The sequence below is a fragment of the Aphidius gifuensis genome, linkage group LG5 (genome assembly GCF_014905175.1).
Source record: "Aphidius gifuensis isolate YNYX2018 linkage group LG5, ASM1490517v1, whole genome shotgun sequence".
Classification (NCBI taxonomy): Eukaryota; Metazoa; Arthropoda; class Insecta; order Hymenoptera; family Braconidae; genus Aphidius; species Aphidius gifuensis.
Window position 1 is genome coordinate 7,132,053 of NC_057792.1, and position 20,116 is coordinate 7,152,168.

The following is a 20,116-nucleotide window of genomic DNA, read 5'->3' on the forward strand; positions in this document are numbered from 1 at the left end:
ACTTGAATATGGAGTATTCAATGGTTTAATAAATCTCATGACTTTATCAATTTCACGAAATCAATTGAGCAATATATCTCGTTGGGAAATTAATTACTTATTCAAATTAAAAAATCTTAATATGGCACATAATTCAATTGTTAATATTGAAGCTGGTTCTTTTGAAGGACTTAATCTAAATACTTTGGATCTGAGTTATAACAAATTACATATAATAAAATCTCAAACATTTCAAGGACTTACTATTGAATATTTGGATCTATCGAATAATCAAAATATTTATTTCCAAAAAGATGCATGTCTAGGTGCTAATATTACAAATTTAAAACTTTCTCAAAGAGGATTCATGGATAATTGGAAACTTTCCGTGTCAACAAATATTACAATTGATGAGTAAATTTATTCGATTAACTTTAAATTGTTTAAATTGAATAAATTAAATATTAAATTTAAAATTGTTGTGCTTCAATGGAGTTAACTTTACTCAATTCTAATCAAAATAAAAATTTATGGTTTATTGGCATTATTTTAATGGCAAATTAATTAATTATTGGTCAAATAAAAAAAATTATTAAAATTAAAAAAACAAAAGACCTTTCTTTATTTTTTAAATATCATTACAAAAAAAATTGTATTATTTTTATCTTTGTATATACATTTGTCGTATATATTTTAAATATATATATAATCATGTTATCAAAATTCAAAAAAAATATCTGAGAAATTTTCGTTATCAAAAAAAAAAAAAAAAGGCTATTAGCATACTGTAATTAGCGAGGCTTTTATATTAGAATAGAAATGATGAACATTGACACAAATACAAAAATAATAATAAAAAAAAAAAACTTTCAACGTTACAAATATTTGAGAATAACAAAATCGAATGATCGGAAATCCCCAAAAAATTGTTGGGTAACATCCATCAAGAATACGTCAAATCGTATGATCCATTAGAAACTCAATTTTATACATATTTTGTGGCAGTCATTTTGGAAGTCATGAAAAAATATTGCTAATATAAAAAAAGAGCACATCCCTCACTTTGTTTAAATTCTTATCATTGCAATCTCACAAAAATAGACCCATTTTTGTTATCATTTTTTTGTTTGTTAACTCCTGGCATTCACGTAAAATTTTCTATAATAAATCAACAAAAAAAAAATTAATCCTCACTATTCGTAAAGTGACAATATATTATTCTCATATTTTAATCCCAAACAATATATATAAAAATAAAAATATATCTCTAAAAACCTTGTCGTTTATTCTATCTAAGATTTACAGGCTTGAGTTAATGTGAAAGACGATCATTCCATGATTTGATCAAAAAATAAAATGAAAAAAATAAAAAGAATATAATCAAGTTGTAAGAGTTTTGAAATACAATAAATATATATAGAAGTTACCACACAGGGTCAGATTTATATTCAGTAAAACGATCAAGAAAAAAAGTAGTTATATATCCTTCGATTTATTTTATTTTCTTTTTATATATATTTTGATATAAAGAAATAATAATAATAATAATAATAGAAGAATATAAATAAATAAAATAAAAAATGTAACTTACAACATGTAAAAAAGAAAAACTCCAAAACTTTTCGTTGAAAAAAAAATAAATATATATGTATATATATATAATAGTACTTGAATGAAGAGTAAAGGGGTGTAGGGGTGATATAGTAAATGTTTATAAGAGGGGGATTGTTTGTTAGCCTGGAAGAGAATAGTGAGTAGGGCGTAAACAAGAGGGTCAGGTTGAGGCGGGTTGCGGTGGATTCAACGTGGGGCTGATTACCCATTGGGGTGTGAAGTAGGAGAAATGAGGGATGATGGAAATTGAGGGATGGAAAAAAAAAAAATAATAAAAAAAAAGATAATATACATGAACGTGGGACTGGTGTAGAAATGGCGTGGCAGGCTGCATCGATCGTCTCTGCGTCCTGGTGACCTCGACCCAATGCCACCCTCTTTCACTTATACTCATCAAAACTAGGTACACAAATATACATGTTTATATTATAAAAATAATTAACCCCAAAAATACAAAAATTTTATTTATTTATTATTTAGTTTTTTTATCTATGTATTATGTTTTAATAATTATTTATTTATTTATTTATTTATTTATTCTATTATGTGAATAAAATTTTTTTTTAAAACATAATATAGGCTACACACAAATACCATAATGTTTGACCCAAAATATTGTCTGACCTATATTTAATTTTTTAGTAATTTTATTAAAAAAAATTAACTATTAATAAATTATAAAAACTACAATTATAATTTTAATTATTAATAATTTTAATAGTTATTTAATGAATAATGAAAAATTATGATATTAAAAAAAAAATAGAAATTTATTAAAAAACATAAAATGATATGAAAATAAAAATATAATATATTATAGTGGATGACATATTTTAAAATAAATATATACGTGTTCTACTTTTGGTCCATTTGTACGAATTAAACGTGTTGTTATATATACAATAGAGAAAAGAATAAAAAAAAGAAAAATTATATATAAAAGAGAGGGTTAAATTTGCAAATGTAGAGTGGGGAAATAAAATTTTGTTGTAATTTATATGTATGTATATATAAAAAGAAGGAAATGGAAAAAATTGGTAATGGTTTTAATGGTATATATTGGTGGGGTTAAGGACGAGGCAAGAGGGATGACAAGCGGAGGAAGAGCAAAAGTTCGTGAGTTACCAAGGTTACACCCGCGTCATGACCACCCTGCGGGCGTTTTACTATACCATCGTTCGTTCGACATCCCTCTTGGTCTATTTTCATCCCTACCATAATTGTAAAAATTCTGCTATATGTATTACACAGTCAACATTTCTCCCACACATACAAATATACAATGAATCCAGTATCATTTACGACACACCTCCTAGATCATATTTTCACCGTTTTTTTTTTTTAAATAATAATTTTTTTTAGTTAATCTTTATATTTTTTTTTATAATAAACATAATACTGTGTACTTTTCAAAAATTTATCGTTAAAATTTAACGATAAATTTTGACGACTACAACTGACTACGAGAACGGCTTCTTCATGTAATTTTTTTTTTTTTTTTTTCTCTTTGGATTATAAATATATTATCATTTTAAAAATAATTACATTTCCATTGTTTTTTTTTTCATTGTCCATTTCGTTTAATCAATCATTTTAATTCTCGACTTTCAAAAGGAAGGCGATTAATATTATATCATCCTAATTTTTTATTGATCGATTGATTTTTTTTTTTAGAAAAAAAAATAAATATAGAAATATTTATTTTTTATCATTTTAACATTTTACTAATATATTTTTATTTTCTGTACACTAGGTATCGAATTAAAAAAAAAAAAAACATATAAAAGCTAAATAAAAACATTAATTGAAATTTAATTATTTATGCATCGATGGTTATTTTTCCTGAAACTAATCTGTTTTTATTTATTGAAAAAATTAATTGATTAATGATAAATACAAATTAATTTACAGATGAAAGAAAAAAAAGTTGATTTTCTGTCATTTCTTGAAATTAAAATTCTAATATTATAATTTTATTAAAATATAATTATGAAGATATTTTTTTTTTTTAATTACATTTATGAAAAATATATTTTTAAAATTATTTATTCCAATAATTACAATTCAAAAATCACTTTGTAATTATTATTATTTTTTTTTAACAATATAAAAAATTTGATTGCTGTGATTTAATTATAAAATATATATTTTTTTTTCTTTATTTTGATAACACATTAGTCATTAACGACTTGCTTTTATTTTTTGTTAGATCGTGTTGAGAAGTACGTTGATCAAAGTTTGATGATTTCCGTTGCATTTGAAAGTCCCCAATAATTTTTGTCACCCCCTTGAATATTCAAACTCGTGACGAATATTAATTGGCAAATCATATTTTTAAATGAATTTGATTCAATAAGACTAATTTCATTCATTGAAAGATCCAATACTTTACATTTAAGTCCAGAAAACATTTCCTTTTTAATGGCTGTCAACTTGTTGTATTTTAAATCCAATAATTGTAAATTCAATCCATGAAATGCTTTATCATAGATATCATAAATTTTATTATGACTAAGTGTGAGATTTTTTAATGACTTGAGATTTCTAAATGTGTCGCTATCAATGTCTGTGATTTTTTCATACATAATTTTAAGATTTTCAAGATTATTTAATCCAGCAAATGATTGAGATTCTATATATTGTATACTATTGTTAAAAAATTCCAATGACTTTAATTGATTAAATATGAAAAAAGATTTTTTCGAAATTTTTTTAATATTATTTTCACTTGAAAATATAAGTTGTGTTAATCCTGATGGAAAATTATCAAATGTTGAAATATTAATATTTCCAACATTACTATTAAATAGTGTAAACGTTTTTAAATCCAATAATTCTTGACCAAGTGATTCCAAAGATTGTTTATGACCATCGATTCTGATTGACAAATAACTGATATGTTTAATATGAAAAAATAGATTTGGTTCAGCAACAACGATACCAGATATTATATTCAGTGATTGTAGCATTTTTAAACCATTAAATGATTCTTTTTTTAAAATTAAATAATCATTTTTAAATTTAATTGTAAGCTCAATTATATTTATATCCTTGAATGCTTCGGCTGCAATTGTTGTTAGCTTTGTTTGATTAATATACAAAACGCTTGATGATTTATTTGTATTTATATCATTAACAGATAACAGAGTTGTTGAATTTTTACAAATTAAAAATTTATCGTGAATAACTTGACAAGAGTTTTTAGTATCAGCACTCACATCAGCCAATAGAAATCCGCACAGTAAAATAACAGTAAAAAATTTTTCCATGATTTATTGTTATATTTTTAAATAATGGAATTAAAAATTGTCAATTGATTTGATTGAATAAATTTTTTAAGCACAGTCAATTGAGTACATCACAACTTGATAACTTTCGTTCGAATAATGTGTTATGAAAGATAAATGTTGAATTGCTAATGGATCGTACGATTTGACGTATTCTTGGCAGATATTACTTAACATCTTTTTGGGGATTTCCAATCATTCGGTTTTTGTTATTCTCAAATATTTTATTTTATTATTTCGGTATTTGTGTCACAGTATCCTCATCGTTTTTACAGTCTAATGTAGAAGCTTAATTACAATATGTTAATAGCTTTTTTTTGTTTATCGATAACAAGAAAGCTTTAGATATTTTTTTTAACGTTGATGACATGATTACGGATAAATTTTTATTTATAATAAAATATTTAAAGTGTCCATCCTTCGTTTTTCAGTTGTTATAATTTTTTTTAAATTTTATATATTGTTTTGATAATTAATTTGATTATTATATTAAATTATTAAAATAATGAAAATTGAACTATAATTTTTTATTTTGAGACCTTTTGAATTCACATAAAAATTATTATTATTATTATTGAATTATTAAATTAGTAAAATTGTCTAGTTTTTTTTGAATTATTAATGATGATTTTTTTAATTTATTTTTAATTTATATTTGGAAAAAAAATTTCTAAAATTTAATCATCAGTTGTAATATTTGCTGATATGCCAAGTTTCCAATTATCCATGAATGCTCTTTGAGAAAGCTTTAAATTTGTAATATTAGCACCTAAAAATGCATCTTTTTGGAAATAAATGTTTCGATTATTCGATAGATCCAAATATTCAATAGTTAGTCCTCGAAATGTTTGAGATTTTATTATATGTAATTTGTTATAACTCAGATCCAAAGTATTTAGATTAAGTCCTTCAAAAGAACCAGCTTCAATATTAACAATTGAATTATGTGCCATATTAAGATTTTTTAATTTCAATAAATAATTAATTTCCCAACGAGATATATTGCTCAATTGATTTCGTGAAACTGATAAAGTCATGAGATTTGTTAAACCATTAAATACCCCATATTCAAGTTTGTTTATTTTATTGTTATCTAATTTTAAAAAAGTGACTTTTTCAAAATGATCAAATGAGTTTGCTCTCATTTCAACAATTTTATTATTTATTAATTCTAATTTTTCAATTGGTACATCAAAATTAATAAACATATCAGATTCAATTATTCCCAAATTACTTTTTTGGATTTTTAATATTCTTAGTTTAAGTAACTCATCTAATTTATTATTAAAAAAATTTTTATTTTTTCCATCAAGAATTAATGTCAACTGATGTAGTGATTTTACTGGCATAAACATATTTTTTTTTATTGTCATCATCCCAGAAAAAAATTCCAATATTCCCAAATTCGGCAAGCCATTAAATGATTCTTGTGTTACATTTAATTTTTCATCGGCAAGTTCAAGTATAAGATGATAAATTGTCAAATTTTTAAAAGCATTTGACGAAATTGATGATATATTTTTATCTCGAATGTAAAGTGGATGTTTTAAATTTGATATTTTGTCTTTATTTGTTTCTCTCACAGATACCAATGTAGTTGAATTTTTACAAACTTCAAATTTTCGGTTAATAAAATAACAGGAACCTTCACAATTATTGAACACCAACGATAATAATATCACTTGAAAAATTAATAACAATTCAAAAGATTTCATTTTTTAAAAAAATTAAATATTTTAATCACAATAATCAGAGCAACTGACACAGCTGTAGATTTTATTTCTTTCAAATGAAAAATCAAACGTTTAAATCCACTAATAACTCACAGCGAAATAAAGAACTTCGGACCTTGTTGCTCTCATATATACATACATAAATAGTCAATAGAAAAAGAAAGAAGTGGAAATACTTAAAAACCAATTAGTATATAAAACAAAATCATATTTTATTTTATATTGCCGATGGATGGTTTCATGTTTAATAACTAACTGTTCTCATCAAAGAAGGTCAATGAATCATTATATATTAAATTCCAAACATTCGTGTACGGGATTTACTATACAATATCATCTTATTAATTAATTAATAATTATTTATCTATTTTTTCATTTTCTTTTTTTATTTATATCCATATTTATTCATTCATAATACAAAACAAAGGAGTATATATGAAAGAATAAACACTGTAAATATTATATATCTGTTTGAACCGAAATAACAATGAACAATAATTACATAATCCAATGAAAAAAAGAGAAGAAGTAAAAATACAGAAACACTGATTAGTATATTTTATACTTACATAATAACAATCTGTTTCTATCGAAAAAAGTAAATCAGTCATTATATCGATATTTATATATATTTGATCACATTCGATCACGTGCTCGCGAATGATTCATTTGTTTATTTATTGATCTACTTATTCATTTACATTTTTATAACTTTATTAATTTGTTTATTTATTTGTTTTTTGTTTTTTTATTAATATAACACAGAAAAATTTATGAAGGAATAAATATTTTATATTCATTCAAACTAGAATAACATTTACTCCTATTGCGATGAAATTTAGTAATAAAAAAAATCAGATTGTTTATGTATTAAACAGAAGATTTTTTATCAGTAAAAACTTGTGTTGTCGACGAAAGTCCCCAGGTACTTTTATCAATACAAATCTTGTTCCCATAAAAATAAAGTTTTGTAATTTTTGTATTATTAAAAGCATTTTCTGAAATTTTAGAGATATGATTGTCTGAGAGATCCAATTCTTCAACAGTGAGATTATTAAAACTTTCTTTTTCAATAATAGTTAATTTGTTACTTCTTAAATTTAATTTTGTAAGATTTAAACCAGTGAATGCATCTTTTTCAATTTTATTTATTTGATTATTCATCAAATCTATTTCTTTTAAATTTTTCTGACAATTTAAAGTATTGTTTGGTATTGTTTTGATTACATTTAAATTTAGGTTTAAATTAGAAAGCTTGTTTACTCCATTTATATTCAGTGAAGCCAAATTATTAAACTTTGGATTTTGCTGTAAAAAACGAGAAAAAAAATTATTATTAAATTATTAGACAATTGTTAACTTTTTTTTTTTAAATATGGATTCAGATATAAAACCCTTGTGTTTTAATATTTTTTAGAAATTATTAATAACATTATTTTCAACAATTGTTAACTCGAAAATAATATGGTTAACAGTTAAAAACAAAATAACAAAAAGTCAAGAATAATTTTATTTTTATAATTTAAGGCATGTCCAACGCGGAACGAAAATACTGAGAAGTTTTTGAAATTTTAACAGTAGATTATTTATGTAATAATACACAATCCCTAATTTTTTTATATTTTTTTTGTCGGTGGTTTTTTTTTTATTAATTAATAAAGTTGACATTTTTTAAGGAGGTTGTACATAGGCTCTTATATAGCCAGCCGAGTACAATTCACACAAACCTGGTTAGAAACTATATGAAAAAATACAGAGACTATTTCGAAAAACTGATATATTATAAAATTAAAAAAGACGAAAATTTTGAGCCGTATATGAAAAAAGTTTTGTCAGTGAGTTTTTTTTAATAAATAAAAATAGACGCGAAAATTAGGAATTTTTACATATTATTGTCGGCATAGTTTAAATATAGAGTAAAACTGACAAAAGAAGTTTGCATGTGTGGTCACACAGACACGTAATTGTCGTAATTTCTTCTGCCAGTCTCACTCTACATTCAAGTTGGCCAACATTAAATTTCAACATAATTTTTAATTTATATAGTAAATGATATTTTGGATATATAAACTTAAATAAAATAAGTCAATAAACATTTTTTTATTATGAAATAAGGTCAAATATGGTAAAAATCACGTGTTATGATCGATTAAAAAAAAAAAAATTATTTTTTCGGGGTTGGTATTGCATTTCTCATAATGTAAAATAGATAGGACATTTTCCCCTCCACAACACTCTAAAACCGGCGTTGGACATGCCCTAAATTATAAAAATAAAAAAAATTTATATAATTATATCCATAAAGTCAGAGCTTTCCAGGAATTTAAAATCTATTTATGTTAATTTTTTTTTTTGTATTGAAAAGAAGTTAAATAATAACAAAGTTATATTTTTAGAATTTATAAAACAATACTTAAACTTTGTCTAACCAATTATTTAATAAATGAAAAATAAACTATAATATTCAAATAATTTTCTTACCATAATTTCCAGAGTTCCAAGATTTTCCAAACCATCAAATGATTTATCCGAAAATGATACAATATTTTCATCACTAATTTTCAATCGGTCAAGTTTTTTCAAACCAACAAATGAATAATTATCAATTATTGTTAAATTATTTGAATTAATTTGTAAATAATCAAGATTTTTAAATGAATAAAATGCATTTGATTTAATTGAATCCATATTATTATGTGATAATACAAGAGTAGTAATTGTTGGATTAATATTTAAAAATGTGCAATTATCAATCACTGATAAATTACTTTTTAAAATTGTCAATTCTGATAAATTTTTAAATTCTAATAATCCATTTTCAAATGTCTGTTCTGTTCCATTAATTGTCAATGACAAAGACGTTAATGTATTAATTGAACTGAATAAATTTTTTTTTAATTTTACAACACCGTCAAATAATTTTAACGTTTCTAATATTGGCAAACCAGTGAATGAATCCTGATCAAAAATTAATTTTTGTGATGCAGTATTCATTATTAATGTTGTTATATTTAAATTTTCAAATGCACTTGACTCAATTGATGAAATATTTTTATCAAAAATAATTAATGTATCAGAACATAGTGATTTTATTTTATTTTTTACAGATACTAATTTTTTATCATTTTTACAAATTTTAAAACATTGTTGTACTTGACAATCATCATCATTATTAAATGAATAAACACATGTCAAACTAATACCACAAAGAAATAATAGTTTAATGAAAAATTTCATTGTGAAAATATAATTTTAGTATATATTTTGAATGTTGTTTCAAGCAACAACAGTCTACTATTGGTTTTAAATTTAATCTGTTTGTTTGTCTGGATTTAAAGTCATTTATATAGTCAACGATGACTGATAACATTTTGATTGTTAAATTCAGGTCGTCTGGACTTAATGATTGAATTCTAAATATAATTTTTTATTTTGATACGTCTAGTCAGTCGATTTTGATATGATAAATTTCTAAATATAATTTAACATATTTTGTTACATTTTTTATTATTAAAAAATTTAATTTTTATTTTATTTACAAATTTAATTCAAATTATCTAGACAAAGATTTTTAAAATTAAAATTATTATGTGATTTTAACTTACCTTAATATTCTTACCCCGAATAAATGTATCGCTTTTTTAAAAAAAAACAAAAAAAGAAATTGAACTTATTTTTCAATCAATTATTTTATTTTCCATTTCTTTTATATATTTTCCGAGTATAATTTTAAAATTAATACAAAAATAAAGTATAAATATTAGATCATTTTTAAAATCAAATTTATTTAAAATTTTACATATTTTTTTAACAGCGTAATTTATGTATAGAATAAATTAAAATTTGTTACATTCAATTAATCGTTTTTATGTACGTAAATGTTACAAGTTTCGTTAACGAGAATTAATTTTTTTCTTTTTACCAAACTGTTTCGAAATGTCTTAATAACATGCAAAAAATTTACGTCATTACTAGAAAAAAAAAAAACAATGTATTCCTTTTATGTTCTTTTGAAGAACCTGACTAAAAAAAAAATGAAAAATATTATTGTCTGCATAATATTGAGGGTGTCAGGATTCGTTCGTGCAACTGAACAATATAAATCGATCTCAAACTCCGATAAAAGTATAAAACACACGCGATTATACTAGATAGTTAGGTAATATAGAACGGTAGCATGTGTATATATATTTTACTATCATTAATAATCTGATCGATCGATTTTCAAGTTGCTCCGGGAAACGTTATGTAATTTACTAAAATCTATACGTATGTACTTAATGATTTTGTATTTCAATAGGTATATCTATATTTTACGTTGAAATTTTACTATTAATATATAAGTACATTTTTATAATTATATTGTATCATATTTTTGTATATAATTCTTATTATTTATTTCATTTTTTCACGAGTCAAAAATATATTAAAAAAAAATATTTAACTTGGCTATAAAATAATCACATTATTCATTGATGTACATTTGATATAATTCATTTGATTTTTATCATGTGGTAGTGCTTGATTATTTAATGTGAAACATTTTAGCTCGGCTAATTAAGCAATTAATTTTGCTTTACGTTGTTGAAACTGTCGTGTCGTCGTCATTCACAATGTTTGTATGTTGTCTTCTCTAATATAAACGCTTGCAATTCCACAACTTTAATTTCAACATGGCATGTGCATTTGAGATCGTCTTTCTTTTATACCCTCATCAACCAACACAGCTTTCCAACAATGCATTGGTTTTTTACAAGCAAAAATATATATCTTTCAAATAGCATATAAACATTACACAGTTAGAAAAAAAATGTAAATACATAACATTTTTAAAATGTCAAAATAAATCTATATCTTTTTTTTATATCTTAATTTATAACATTTTGGCTTGAATGTTCAAATTTAACACTTGAAAAATGTTTGAATAGATTGACGTTTAAAAAAGTCGATCGATAAAGATTCAATTTATAAAACTACGGTTTTTTTCTGTCTATTTTGCACAATATTATTATCATTGTTATAAATTTGTATAGATAAAAAATAAAAGTTACTATTTTTTTACTTTTTTATCACTAATTTACTGAATAATTTTTTAATCATATTTGGAATAATAAATATGTGCAATTTCCACTGTACTTTTAATATTTAGATTGAGAAGAGAGATTAAGAACTTCAATTGTAACGGAGAAATTCAGAGAATACTTGTTTTCCACCTATTCTCCGTCTTTTTTCGCGACGAACAATAGAAATTTCTCCGTTTTTTCGTTTCCATTTTTGTATATTTAACTATTCTTTTGGATAATGGATACAGAAGTTCTAAAAAGTCGTATAAAAGTCCTGCTTTCTACGAAAATGGGAAAAACGACAGAAAAATTTGGAGAAATAGTTCTACCAGGGCTTCTTTTCTTTGTTGTTCTCAATCTTGTAGTTGTTGCTCTCGTTGTTTTTAGTTGTTTTTGTTGTTCTTATTCGGGGAACATTTCAATGTCAGAATTGCTGTCGAAGAGACCATATCATTCCCTTATCAAATTAGTTAGTATTTTGTTTTCAAGTTGTTAAAAAAAGTAACCAGACAAAAAATTAGTTAATAATATTGACCTACCCCTGGTAGAAATGCTCCGTCGAATCGACGTCGGGCCCGACTTAATATCGAGATAACATATAAGCATAGGGAAAAATTTTTAGGTTAAACACGTTATGTCGATATTAAGTCGGCCCGACGTTGAATTTCTACCAGGGTTTAGCCACAAAAAAAACATAGGAAAAAAAAACACCATGATAACAAAGGAATGAAGATTGAAGAACAACAACGAGAACTATGTCGAAGTCATTACGAAGGCGATCCAAATTTTGAAATCAGTCTTGTCAATATTTTCGATAAACAGGAACAGCAACAACCAAAAGACGAGCAAACAGAATAATCTGAATTCAAGTCTAGTGCGAAGAAAAAAACGCGAAAACCAAAAAAACCAAAACAATGATAAAATGGAACACCTAATTAAACTTTTACTTCATCATTATAGTGTATATATCAGGAAATATGTACCAAAAATGAGTCTCCTCATATGTATAGATAACTTGTTTGGAATAATAAAACCTATCGTAAGACTTCGATTCGTGATATTAATGCAGGCAGAATAATATACATCTCTGGGGTATTTGATATTAAAGTATATAAAAAAATTAAAATATTAATTAAAAAAATCTTTTTCAGAACGACAAGAAAAAGAGCCCCGGTGGAAATAATTCTCCGACTTTCTCTGTCTTTTTTCATCTTTCTACGAAGAATGACGAAGAATAAAAAAATTTGATAATTTGAAATTCCTTATCTTTTGAAATTTACGGTGGAAAAAAATAAATTTGTTTACCGTCTTTTTGAGCGGTAAAAAAAAGGGGAAACGGTGAATTCAGTTCCACCAGATGTGACCAGGTACACATTCTAATTATAAACGGTCGGAAAACAATGGCCCAGGGGGTAACCATGGGGTACCACGGAACTGAATTCACCTAGGTCCAAAAAAAGTGTGATGTTTTACCGATCCTCATGTATAAAAGTTGTTATAACATTGACATTGATAATTTCAAAAAAATCACAATTGTAAAAATTGAAAGAGTAGATAATTGAATTAGTTGATTCAAAAAATGAGCTTAAAACGAAATCGAGCAAAAATTCAATTATTGGAAATGAATCTTTACATTTGTTTAAATTAAATTATATAGGTATATATATTTTTTTTACTGCTTATAAAATTGCTTGAAAAAATAAAAATTACTTGATAGAAAAAATTTATTGTTCTAAAAGACATTTATATATATATTGTGTATAAAACCACTCGTTGATGTTACTTTTAGTAGAAAAAAAAATAGAAAAAACTATCTAGATTTGACCTAGTGATCTCTGACCTTCTTCAAATTGGCATGTAGGCGTAAATTGTAGGCTTCACAGTAGTTTTACTGTTAAGGTCAATACTCGACTTCAAATTATTCACCCAGCTTGTGTTCGAAAGATCATACATACATGCACTTATATGTATTCGCAAACGATTCAATTGAAACGTAAAATGAAAAATTAATTTTCAATAAATAGCCAAATAATTAAAAATTTCGAATCAACTTTTTTGATAATAATAACAACAAGAATGATTTATATTTTTAAAATTTAATAAATATTTGATATACTTATAAATGTTTCAAGTTGCAATTTTCATTGATCAACAAAACACACAAGTCACTAATTAACTTAAATCAAATAATTATATTTTCAGGCAAGTAGAAAAATTAAATTTTACCACAGTCAAAAACTTTTTATTTTTTTTTCTTCTTGTGGTAAAATTTTTCAACTCAAATTATCCTCATCAGTGGTGTAAAAAAACAAAAAAAAACAAAAAAAAAACACAGTGCAAAAATAGATTGATATAGATAGGGAAAAAAAAAATATTAAAACACTGAAGAGGGAGAGAATAAAAGTGCCATTTCATTCATTCTAGTGTGTGTATTCTTTTTCTTTTATTTTTCGAGAGCTAGATGATAGTTGCATGTTCCGCAAAAGAGAGCATAGCTGTGGCCTCCCGGGAGCTCTATCGACCGACTTTTCTCATCTCGTATACCCCTAAACATAGGTAGTTGTGCAGCCACGTTCATATATATCTGTTGAAGAGCCAACCCTCATTTCATTCTACGCCCTCATGGCCAGATATCTTGACATTTAGCCTTGTTTTTCAATTTCTATTCACTGGTGCTCACAACTTTCATCACATATATTATATTATATATTCTCCTTTTAGAGTTATACTTTAATAAGGTTTTAACCTTAAAATAAAACAAAAGCAAAAAAATAAAAAACAATTTAAATTTTTTAATCTATAAATAAACCGGAGAAAAAAATATATCTTTATGATGAATTCATGATGAAAAAATATGCATTCATAAATTTATATATTAATTTCCAAATCACCCCTTGTATATCGCTTTTTTTTTATTGTTGACACTTTGTTGTTATTTTTCAAGGTCAGTTATTAAAGTTTATTGCATACAAATAGGTCAGTATATTTTACAGATTTTGCACCAACAAAATGGAAAATTTCAAATTCAAAATTCATGGCAAAATAGTTACATAAATATTTTTCAAGTAAACACAATAATAATTGAGCATGCTGCAGATTGCATTTTTTTCATCGTGAATACATTATTATTTATTTACAATAATATTTATGATAATTCATATTCATTACAAAGATATTTTTGTCATGTTATTGGACAATTTTCCTCGAATATCATTTAAAAAATTTCAGAAAAAAATTCCCTAGTTTACAGTAAATAATACATGTTATTCAACAAAAATAAATTGATTTATAGCAAATATAACATAATAATTAATAGATTAATAGAATAGCAATGAACGTCACAATCAAAAGTTGCCAGGATCAGAATTTTGTCATCAAAAGTTTAACACCTGGCTTCAAAGTTTTCAAATATCGCGATAAATTGCAAAATAGGTCAGGATGAAGTAATGCAAATATCCCACGCATGCTCAATATTTGACAATTTATCAAATATTGGTATTTCCAAGTTATTAAAGCCAATTTAATAATTGACAATTATTACACTGAGAGAAATATTAACTAAGAATTACAAACGTAAAAGAAAAAAATACAAAATAAATAGTAAAACATGCGTTCCCCCGTCATTTATAAGAATTATTCGCATATTGATAGATAATTTTTACAATAAAATTATGTAAAAATTCCATTGACTATATATACACTACTAAGCCATAAAATTTACACAATTTTATTGTAATTTCTGTTTAAAAAAATGACTAAATTCACGACACTCACAAGTAAAATGTAGCAGACTGAGAATTTACCCACTACCGGTTTTAGAATTTACTAAATTTTATTACAAATTTTATTTAAAAGTTGGACATTTTTTGTGTTGTTGGGTTTGTGCTAGATTCACGGAGAATAGCAATCAATTGGCAACATTTTTTCTTTTCTGTTTACACGCTCAAAACTCGAAAACTAATTGTTAAATAGAAAAAGTTATTCTTGATAAATTGTTTAGAAATAAATAACCAACAATAAACCTGCTTAACCCCATACCTAGCTTCAACAGATAAGGCTGTAGAAATGCTTGAAATTACATGACAGTTCAATCATTTGTTCAATCGGTCGGCCATCTTTGTGTTATTTCGTCCCACAAACAGAATTTTAAAGCTATATAGTAAAAAATATTTAAATCTATGCTAACTTTTATATGTCTACATGATAATTTTTATTATATATATAAGAATATTTATTTAATTGTGCAGTATTTTTTATTCAACCATATAATAATTTTTATTGTTTTCACAAAACATGTATATCTTTATTTTAATTAACTCATAACTCATCTAAGAGATTAATCAAAAAAGTAATTATAAATTGTTTAGAATTGAATTTTCAATTATAAACTTCACTCAACCCCATGTCCATCTGCAATAGATAACGATGTATAGAGGCTTGAAGTAACCCAACAATTTTTTGACATTTTACACATTTTACATAATTTTATTGTAGAATTCCGACTCTCGCGGCCAGTCCCAGAATTAAAACAAAAATTACAAAGTACTATAGTAATTTCTATCCAACCATGATTTTAATTTTTAGTTAAAATTTCTCTCAGTGTAGTAATTGAAACCCTTCCAATAGTAACATGATCGTATCAATCGATTAATGTACGATTTTTTCACTTATCCTTCATTATGTTCATCAAGTTATTGGTCACGTATCAAACATTCACATTCTCAGAATACCAATGAATATCGTGTTCTCTTTTTCCAGCTTAGTCAACAAACATCTGTATTTTCTTTTTTTTTTGTTATTTATTTTCACTCTGGCCTGAATTATAATTCGAATGCATTCAATTATTTCGTTGTGTATTTATTAAAAATTACAGAATGTCATTTATTTAGTCATATTCATAGAACATTATCAAGAACATTAAAGTTTTAACATTTAAGGGATGTCCAACGCTGGTTTTAGAGTGTTGTAGAGGGGAAAATGTCCTATCTATTTTACATTATGAGAAATGCAATACCAACCCCGAAAAAATAATTTTTTTTTTTTTTAATCGATCATAACACGTAATTTTTAGCATATTTGACCTTATTTCATAATAAAAAAATGTTTATTGACTTATTTTATTTAAGTTTATATATCCAAAATATCATTAACTATATAAATTAAAAATTATGTTGAAATTTAATGTTGGCCAACTTGAATATAGAGTGAGACTGGCAGAAGAGATCACGACAATTACGTGTCTGTGTGACCACACATGCAAACTTCTTCTGTCAGTTTTACTTTATGTTTAAACTATGCCGACAATAATATGTCAAAATTCCTAATTTTCGCGTCTATTTTCATTTATTAAAAAAAACCCACCGACAAAATTTTTTTCATATACGGCTCAAAATTTTCGTCTTTTTTCATTTTATAATATATCAGTTTTTCGAAATAGTCTCTGTATTTTTTCATATAGTTTCTAACCAGGTTTGTCTGAAGTGTACTCGGTTGGCTATAAGAGCCTATGTATAACCTCCTTAAAAAATGTCAACTTTATTAATTAATAAAAAAAAAACCACCGACAAAAAAATTATAAAAAAATTAGGCATTGTGTATTATTACATAAATAATCTACTATTAAAATTTCAAAAACTTCTCAGTATTTTCGTTCCGCGTTGGACATCCCTTAATTGAAAAAACAATGCTTCACTATATGCGCAAAGTACATCAAAAAAATTATAAATATTATATTCTCGATCCATTCCTGAACAGGCTGATTGATCCAAAATAGATTTGAAAACAGGTTACATACCTGATCAAATGATTGATTTAAATTTCCACTCGGTCAATTACACATGATTCTTATGAATAATCTGATAATTATAATATTTTTTCCATAAAATTTCAAACAAAAATACAATACCCGATATAAATAAACCAAAAATTAACATCCAAAAAATAGATGCTATTGATTTCATTGTTATTTTACCAACAGAATTATTTTTTAATAATTTATTATTTCTATAATTCTTCAATCTATCATCATTATTCCATTTAACTGATAAACCAAATTCAACAATTCTTGCTGCAGCTTTATTAAATTTTTCTAAATATGGAAAATTTTTTACAACAACATATGTTTGCCAATAATTCATCAATGGCTCTTCAACAATATGTATATTAAAATTTTTATATTTATTAATATTTTTAGCATTATCACGTTCAATTTCACCGATAATAAAATGTGCATAATCAATATCAGTAGAACATGCAGCATCTCTAAATTTAACTAAACGTATTGCACATTCAGTTGAATTAACTTGTGATTGTACTCTTTTAGCTAATTTCATTCTTATTGGTTTAGTTGAATGACGTAACATATCATATTCCCAATCTTTAACCATTATTGTTAAATCACTTTTCAATAATTGTTGTAAATTTTTGATATCATTATGATATGGTGCTGCTGCTAGATAATGTATAAATTCACTTTGATATATTGACGTTATTAAAAATGACCACCAAATTAACACAATGCAAAATAATTTTTCCGATAATCTATCGCCAATATTACGAAAATTTTGAAATAATAATAGATTCATTGTATCAAGTAATATACTTTTATTATTATGTGTTATTAAAAAAAATATTGGTAATATTATTATGCCAATAGTTATTAATATCCATAAATTTATTGCTTTATTAGAAAATAAATGATGTAGCCCAGATATTGGAGGTTGACGTGGTACAACAATAACAACTTGCGAACGCCAATATGGATAAACCGTATCTAAATTTTTCCAAATCGTTGTTTCAAGATGCATCGAGTTACCAATAAATTCAGAACGATTTTTAATAATATCACCAGTTATACCAGTGAAGCTACCATTTGGAAGTTTAACAATGTAAGTTGCAAAATCAGTATTTCTTGATTTAACTAAAATTGTAAAATTCAACCAATTTGCAATGTATTGACAAAATTTTACATCAGATCCAGATTCAAGTATTGTAAAATTTTTAAGCACTACATGTGGCTTATGATCAAGTATTGAAATTGGTATTTCATGATGATAAAGATTATTTAATTTATCAACAAATATATCATTGAGTAATTTAATATTAATTAATTCACCACGTTTACCATTTTTATTTATTAAAAATGGATTATAAGTATAAATTTTTAGTTGATTTTCAGGCAAATTATTCATAATAATTGTTACTTTTACACATTTAAGTTCCCAAAATGTTGTTAATATAAATTCAATGTTATACTCATCAGTTGGATTCATTATCCAAATGATTATTTCACCAGATGTATCCCATAATTTTCCATAAAGTGTTATCCATTTTTGAGGTTCGATATTTTCAATTGATTTAAATATTCCAACAATTGATGATATTTTTTCTTTATTATTTTGATGATGCATTATTTTATTGTTATTTATTTCAACACCAGCTTTATGTATGATAATTGATGAATTTTCCATTAATGTATTTACAATTTTCATTGAATCATCAATGACATTGTTATCAAAAATAACAAAAATTCTTCTACAATTTATTTCTCTTAAATATCTTTCAATTATGTTATTAACATTTAAATTTTTTTCGTAATAATCTTGACAATCACCATGGTGAATTAAAAGGATCAAAATTGAAATGAAAGTTTTTAAATTTAGTATCTTCATGGTTTTGTTGTTGACTTGACTCTATTCACGGCCAAACAACTGAGTGACTTTTTATACATTTTATAGAACAGATATTGAATTTATGTAATTTTGATATTGAAAATATGGCAAGTTGATTCATGATGATGAGCAAATTGCGAGACGAAATTTCGCAGTTTGATATAACTGATAATGATCGATGAAAAAAGGACAAAATAAAAAAAACCTGACAACCATTAACACACAAAATCAAATGATATACACATGTGACTTTTGTATAAAATAAATCAAAATAATAAAACCACAATACCATTCAAAGCAATATATGTCAAATTTGATGAATGATTATTTTTTATAATTACCAAAATAGAACTAGTCAATGGTTATTTTTATGATACAGCAAAATATATTATATCTTGGTCATTATGGGTTTATTTATCGGGTTGAAAAAACCATTAAGATATCTTTTTAAACACGATCATATGACACGATACTATACTTTTGCATGTAATGCTAGTACAATTACATCATCTTATCATGATTGAATGTGAGCATTAACATTTTATTTATACCCTACAATGATCGATACCGTGACAGGATAAGCTGCATGTATAAATAATAATTACTTGTACTTTTTTTATTTAAAAAAAATTTTAATAAATACATGATATACATTTAATAAGTTTAATTAAAAAAAAAATAATAAAATAATTAATATAATGGCTAAGACTTAGTGTAGAATAATTTTTTATTTTTTTTTTCTTCAAATTTTTTAATTAGTTGTTTTTGTT

At 24.5% G+C, this 20,116-nt stretch overlaps 2 protein-coding genes across 2 annotated transcripts; both read right to left on the reverse strand.

Moving 5' to 3' along the window:
* Positions 1–3,824: 3,824 nt before the first annotated feature.
* On the reverse strand, positions 3,825–4,562 carry LOC122856318 (leucine-rich repeat-containing protein egg-6-like). Its single transcript, XM_044158010.1, has 2 exons — positions 4,322–4,562; positions 3,825–4,225 (listed from the first exon to the last, which is right to left on the reverse strand). The coding sequence occupies exons 1-2, from the start codon at positions 4,560–4,562 to the stop codon at positions 3,825–3,827; spliced, it is 642 nt and encodes a 213-aa protein (XP_044013945.1).
* A 995-nt stretch (positions 4,563–5,557) lies between these two features.
* Positions 5,558–18,947, reverse strand: LOC122856320. Its single transcript, XM_044158011.1, has 3 exons — positions 18,879–18,947; positions 17,726–18,830; positions 5,558–5,973 (listed from the first exon to the last, which is right to left on the reverse strand). The coding sequence occupies exons 1-3, from the start codon at positions 18,945–18,947 to the stop codon at positions 5,558–5,560; spliced, it is 1,590 nt and encodes a 529-aa protein (XP_044013946.1).
* Positions 18,948–20,116: the final 1,169 nt, after the last annotated feature.

Coding starts and splice junctions, on each gene's coding strand:
- LOC122856318 (XM_044158010.1), bottom strand. CDS start 4,562: ATGCTACAATCACTGAATATAATATCTGGTATCGTTGTTGCTGAACCA. Junction 4,226..4,321: donor AACACAACTTATATTTTCAA/GTGAAAATAATA, acceptor TACAATATATAG/AATCTCAATCATTTGCTGGA.
- LOC122856320 (XM_044158011.1), bottom strand. CDS start 18,947: ATGAATCCAACTGATGAGTATAACATTGAATTTATATTAACAACATTT. Junction 18,831..18,878: donor GGGAACTTAAATGTGTAAAA/GTAACAATTATT, acceptor CTAAAAATTTAT/ACTTATAATCCATTTTTAAT. Junction 5,974..17,725: donor AGCAAGAATTGTTGAATTTG/GTTTATCAGTTA, acceptor TTTTAAAATTAG/ATAACAATAAAATAAACAAA.